Source organism: Nicotiana tomentosiformis, chromosome 2, assembly GCF_000390325.3.
Source record: "Nicotiana tomentosiformis chromosome 2, ASM39032v3, whole genome shotgun sequence".
In the NCBI taxonomy this organism is placed as follows: domain Eukaryota; kingdom Viridiplantae; phylum Streptophyta; class Magnoliopsida; order Solanales; family Solanaceae; genus Nicotiana; species Nicotiana tomentosiformis.
In genome coordinates, this window is record NC_090813.1 from 133,643,578 (window position 1) to 133,650,059 (window position 6,482).

Below are 6,482 nucleotides of genomic sequence, written 5' to 3' on the forward strand. Positions count from 1 at the left end.
GAGGTCCCTAGCCCGAGATATAGAATTTTGATAAAAAATTAAAAGTTTGAAAGCTTAATAATTTTTAAGAATTTACTGATGTTGGATTTATTGACACTGGATCCGTAGTTTAGTTTCAGAACCCGGTATAGGTCCACTATAATATTTATGACTTGTCTGCCGAATTTGGTGAGAATCAGAGTTGATTTGACGTGATTCAGACGTCCGGTTGTGAAAATATAAGTTTTAAAGTTTTCTTGAAAGTTTCCTTTGATTTGGTGTCCGATTCGTAGTTTTAGGTGTTATTTTGGTGATTTGATCGCGCGAGCAAGTTCGTATGATATTTTAGGACTTGGGTTGCATGATTGGTTTGGAGCCCCGAGGGCTCGGGTGAGTTTCGGATAGGCTACGGGATAATTTCGAATTTGGAAAAATCTGGTTTCTGCAAACTACAGGCTTCTCATATGTTCTTCTTCGCGTTCGCGAAGGTACTCTCGCGAACGGGAAGAGCAAATTAGGCTGGCACGTTTTGTGCTTCGCGTTCGCGATAGAGGGAACGCGTTCGCGAAGGGTCGAGGTGTAAAGCTTCGCGTTCGCGAAGGGAAAGAGGCTGACCAGGAAAATTTGCCTTCGCGTTCGCGAAGAGCATCTCGCGTTCGCGAAGGCCAAGCCAGGTAAGCATCGCGTTCGCGAAGTAGCCCTCGCGTTCGCGAAGGGTAAAAATCCGAGAAACATAACTTAAGTTCTGTCCCATTTTCAACCATTTTCCATTTTTGAGCTCGGGTAAGGCGATTCTTGGGCGATTTTTACGAGAAAACATTGGGGTAAGTATTCCTTATCCTTTATTGATTATATTTCATGATTCCATACTCATTTATATCATGAATCAGTGAAATTTTGGGAGAAAAATCAGATTTTTATAAAATCTTCCAAAAAACGAAAATTTAAGATTTGAAGGTCCATTTGACATCGAAATTTGGTAATTTTTGTATAGTTGGACTCGTCTCGGAATGGGTGTTCGGATTTCGTAATTTTTTTTTGAGATTTGAGACGTGGGCCCCACTGTCAATTTTTAAAGTAAATTTTAAATTTTTATCCGAAAAATTAGTAAATTCATATGGAATTAATTTCTATGATTCGTATTGAGTATATCGAATTGTTTGTGAATAGATTTGAAGTTTTTGGAGATAAATTTAAAAGGAAAAGTTGTAGTCGAGTAATTGATTGGAATTTGCAAAGCGAGGTAAGTGTCGTGGTTAACTTTGACTTGAGTGAATAGAACCCTTAAACTATTTGTTATGTGAAATGCATATGAACGACGTATAGGCGAGGTGACGAGTGTCTATACGTCGTCAAATTAATTGTTTGCATAATTACTTGAAAATACATAAATCGTTTTAAATCAGGAATTAAATGTTATAGTAATTATTTCTCTCCTATTCTTTGTCAAATATTAATTCTTGAATTCCTGCAATAATTGTTACATGCTATTTGATTTATGTGTCTTAATTGTTATTTGACATTTAGCATACTAAATATTTACTGCCTATTAATTTATGTGTCACAATTAATTGCTAATTGCCATAGTTTGTTCATAAATAAATTATAATTTTTGTGTGCCTTGATTCTTAATAGTTTCTAATTGGATGTGGTAATTATTGGAGTAATATTTATTATATTTATGAGTTATTTAAAGTTATATTGGGGGAACATGTTGCACGCCGCAATGTAAATAAAACTATATATATATATATATATATATATATATATATATATATATATATATATATATATATATATATATATATATATATATATATATATGGGGGATCGGATTACACGCCCCGATAGACTTATTTAAAAGTCTATATTGGGGGATCAGATTGCACGCCGCAACAGACTTATTTAAAAGTCTATATTGGGAGATCGGATTGCATACCGCAACAGACTTATTTAAAAGTCTATATTGGGGGATCGGATTGCACGTCGCAACAGACTTATTTAAAAGTCTATATATATATTTGATTAAAAATAAATAAATTAGAGGATTGAAAATGAATATATTGTGGGAGCGGTTTGTACGCTGCAATAGAAATTGGTTGAATTAATAATTAGTTATGACTGCTGAGTTGGCTTCAACTATTATAAATGAGTTACCTGATTTATTTCTATTATTTGTTGTTGTTACTAATATTGCATACAAGTTAATGTAAGTGATCTGCCTTAGCCTTGTCACTACTTCGTCGAGGTTAGGCTCAGCACTTACCAGTACATGAGGTCAGTTGTACTGATACTACACTCTACGCTTCTTGTGCAGATTTTTGAGTTGATCTCAGCGGCGTACTATAGACTTGCTCGGATTTCAGCTACCATAGGAGACTTGAGGTATAACTGTGTCCGCAGTTCTGAAGTCCCCGTCTATTTTACTTTAGTTGTGTGTTTGTTTCCAGACAGCTTTATTTTATTCAGACCTTTATTTGTATTATTCTAGAAGCTCGTGCACTTGTGACACCAATTCTGGGATGATATTTAGACTCCGTTATTTTTATGGGTTATTCACTACATTTCAGACTTTACTTCCGCATTTGTTTCTTTGCTATTAATTAATTTAAAAATTATTTTAAAATGGGTTATATTATTCTAACGTTGGCTTGATTAGCAAGTGAAATGTTTGGCGCCATAACGGTCTCGAAGGTGGGAAATTCGGGCCTTGATAGTTGGTATCAGAGCACTAGGTTACATAGGTCTCACGAGTCACGAGCAAGCTTAGTAGAGTCTGAAGGATCGGTACGGAGACGTCTGTACTTATCTCTCAGAGGCTACGAAGTTTTGGAACAATATCACTTCTTTCTTATTCTGTCGTGCGAATTTATTCTATCATCGATGATTAAACCATTCTATCCTATTCTCTCGCAGATGGTGAGAATACGTAATACATCTACTGATGGACAAGGACCAGAGCCCCCGATAGCAACTATGACCAGGGGTAGAGGTCGAGGCCGAGGTCGTGCTAGAGGCCGAGGTAGAGCTCAGTCTAGAGCTCGAGCAGCTGCACCTGTTGTAGAACCTCTAGCAGAACTTCAGGAGGAGGTTCTAGTTCAGAATGTACTAGTTGGACCAGTTCAGGTCCCGGAAGGATTCATAGCTACCCTAGTGCTACAGGACGCTCTAGTCCGTTTGGTGAGTCTTATGGAGGGCGTGGCCCAGAATAGTACATTTCTAATGGCACCAGCCGTTTCACAGGCTGGGGAGGAGCACAAACGCTCGCTACTCCCGCTCCAGAGCAAATGGCTCCCCAAAATCAGGCTCCAGCTGGGGTAGTTCAGCCAGTTGTTGCGGCATAGACCGATGATAGGCCGCCATGTATTTTGAAGCCTTATTGAGACTGGATAAGTTTACTAAGCTCTTTGCAGTTCACTTCAATGGTACACCTTCTGAGGACCCACAGGATTATCTTGACCGTTGCCATAAGGTGCTGCGGAACATGGGTATAGTTGAGACTAATGGGGTTGATTTTGCTGCATTTCAGATGACGGGTTCCGCCAAGAGGTGGTGGAGATATTATATATAGACCAGATCAGTTGGATCGCCTGCACTTACCTGGGAGCAGTTCTCTCAGCTATTTTTGGAGAAGTTCCTTCCTATCACACTGAGAGAGGATTTTCGCAAGCAATTTGAGTGTTTACAACAGGGCAGTATGACTGTTACTCAGTATGAGTCCCGTTTTGTGGATTTGGCCCGTAATGCTCTCATTTTACTACCTACTGAGGGAGAGAGAGTGAGGAGGTTTATTGAGGGACTCACTCACCCAATCAGGCTTCAGATGGCCAAGGAGACCGGAAGTGAGATTTCCATTCAGGCGGCTGCTAATGTCGCGAGGAGGATCGCGATGGTTCTCGCACAGGAGAGAGGGCAGAGGTCTAATAAGAGGCCTTGTCAGTTCGGTGGTTTCAGTGGTGCCTCGTTTGGAGGCAGGGGTAATTTTTGTAAGGGTCATCCTCACAGACCGTTTCATTCAGCACTTCATGCATCTCACGGTGTTTCAGGGAGTCACGGTTCTATTATGCCTTACTATGGGCAACCAACATTTAGTGCACATTCAGCTCCTATCAGTGCACCACTACTCCAGAGTTACTACAACGGTTATCCATCTCATTTGAGTCAGCTTAAGCTTCAGCAGCTACGGCATCATGATGGGTGTTATGAGTGTGGGAACATTAGTCACATCAGGAGGTATTGCCCTAGTTTGGCAAGTAACAGATCTCGACAGGATTCTCGTGCCATCATACCGGCACCGATTGCTTCACTGCCTGCTCAGTGAGCTAGAGGTAGGGGTCAGGAAACTAGAGGTGGAGATCAGGCCATTAGAGGTGGAGGTCAGCCCGTTAGAGGTGGAGGTCAGTCAGTTAGAGGCCGTCCCAGGGACACAGTACAGAGTGGTGGGGCTCAGCCCCAATTTTATGCTTTTCCGGCTAGGCCTGAGGCCGAGTCATCTGATGCTGGGATCACAGGTATTATTCCAGTTTGCCATAGAGATGCTCCAGTTCTATTTGATCCAGGATCTACTTATTCCTGTGTGTCCTCCTATTTTGCTTCATATTTGGTTGTGCCTTGTGATTCTCTGAGTGCTTCTGTGTGTGTATCTACACTGGTGGGAGACTCTGTTATAGTATATCATGTCTATCGTTCGTGTGTGGTTACTATTGATAGTCTTGAGACTAGTGTGGATCTTCTACTTCTTGATATGGTAGATTTTGATGTCATCTTGGGTATGGATTGGCTGTCACCTTATCATCATATATTGGATTGTCATGCCAAGACAGTGACACTAGTCATGCCGGGGTTACCTCGGTTAGAGTGGAAAGGAACTCCTGGTCATTCTGCCAACAAGGTTATTTCTTATATGAAAGCTCGGCGTATGGTAGAGAAAGGGTGTCTAGCTTATTTGGCTTATATTCGCGATCCCAGTGCGGATGTCCCTTCTATGGACTCAGTACCAGTTGTTCGTGAATTTCCAGAAGTATTTCATGAAGATTTGTCGGGGATGCCACCCGACAGATATATTGACTTTTGTATTGATTTGGCTCCGGGCACTCAGCCTATTTCTATTCCACCATACCGTATGGCCCCACTGGAGTTGAAAGAATTGAAGGAGCAGTTACAAGACCTTCTTGATCAGGTATTCATTAGACCTAGTGTATCGCCCTGGGGTGCACCAGTATTATTTGTACAGAAGAAAGATGGTTATATGCGGATATGTATAGATTATCGGCAGTTGAATAAGGCCACTATCAAAAACAAATATCCGCTGCCAAGAATTGATGACCTATTTGATCAGCTTCAGGGTGCCAAGGTATTTTCGAAGATTGATTTGAGGTATGGTTATCATCAGTTGAAGATTAGGGCATCTGATGTCTGTAAGACAGCTTTTTGGACTCGGTATGTGCATTACGAATTCCTAGTGATGTAATTTGGGTTGACAAATGCCCTGGCAGCATTTATGGATTTGATGAATCGGATGTTCAAGCTCTATTTGGATTCTTTTATGGTTGTATTCATTGACGATATCTTGATTTACTCCAGCATTCGAGAGGAGCATGAGCAGCATCTTCGAAGTGTACTTCATACTTTTAAGAATAATCAGTTATATGCCAAATTTTCAAAATGTGAGTTTTGGTTCTACTCAGCTACCTTTTTGGGGCATGTTGTATCGGTAGAAGGCATAAAGGTGGATCCTAAGAAGATTGAGGCTGTTCAGAATTGGCCTAAACCTACTACAGTTATAGAGATCCGGAGTTTCCTAGGTTTAGCAGGTTATTATCGTCGGTTCATGGAAGGGTTTTCATCTATAGCAAGCTCATTGACCAGACTGACCCAAAAAGGTGTCCCATTCAGATGGTCAGACGAGTGTGAGTTGAGCTTTCAAAAGCTCAATACTGCTTTGACTACGGCGCAAGTGTTGGTATTACCTATAGGTTCAGGATCTTATACGGTATATTGTGACGCATATCACACGGGGCTTAGTTCAGTATTAATGCAAGATGGCAAGGTGATTGCATATGCGTTGCGGCAGTTGAAAGTTCACGAGAAGAATTATTCTGTTCATGACTTAGAACCGGCAGCCATTGTTCATGCGCTAAATATTTGGTGGCATTACCTCTACGGTGTCTCGTGTGAGGTATTTACTGATCATCATAACCTTCAGTATCTGTTCAAACAAAAAAGATCTTAATTTGAGGTAAAGAAGATGGTTGGAGTTGTTGAAAGACTATGTATCACCATTTTGTATCATTCCGGAAAGGCTAATGTAGTGGTCGATGCTTTGAGTAGAAAGGATGTGAGTATGGGCAGTCTTGCGTATATTTCGGTTGGTGAGAGGCCATTAGCTGCAGATGTTCAGACTTTGGCTAATCAGTTCGTGAGGTTAGATGTTTCAGAACCCAGTTGGGTTCTAGCTTGCACGGTAGCTCGGTCTTCTTTATATGAGCGTATCCGAGAGAGGC

At 40.9% G+C, this 6,482-nt stretch overlaps 1 protein-coding gene across 1 annotated transcript; it reads left to right on the forward strand.

Annotated features, from left to right (window-relative positions):
- Positions 1 to 3,676: 3,676 nt before the first annotated feature.
- LOC138905639 (uncharacterized) lies at positions 3,677 to 5,541 on the forward strand. The gene is made up of 2 exons (XM_070194161.1): positions 3,677 to 4,212; positions 5,475 to 5,541. Exons 1-2 carry the CDS (start codon positions 3,677 to 3,679, stop codon positions 5,539 to 5,541), a joined length of 603 nt encoding a protein of 200 aa, XP_070050262.1.
- The last annotated feature ends 941 nt before the right edge of the window (positions 5,542 to 6,482 follow it).

Bases quoted from the DNA above. Each gene is read 5' to 3' on its own strand.
- LOC138905639 (XM_070194161.1), top strand. From the start codon at position 3,677: ATGACTGTTACTCAGTATGAGTCCCGTTTTGTGGATTTGGCCCGTAAT. The intron at 4,213-5,474 runs GTATTGCCCTAG...ATGCCCTGGCAG, and splicing joins AACATTAGTCACATCAGGAG to CATTTATGGATTTGATGAAT.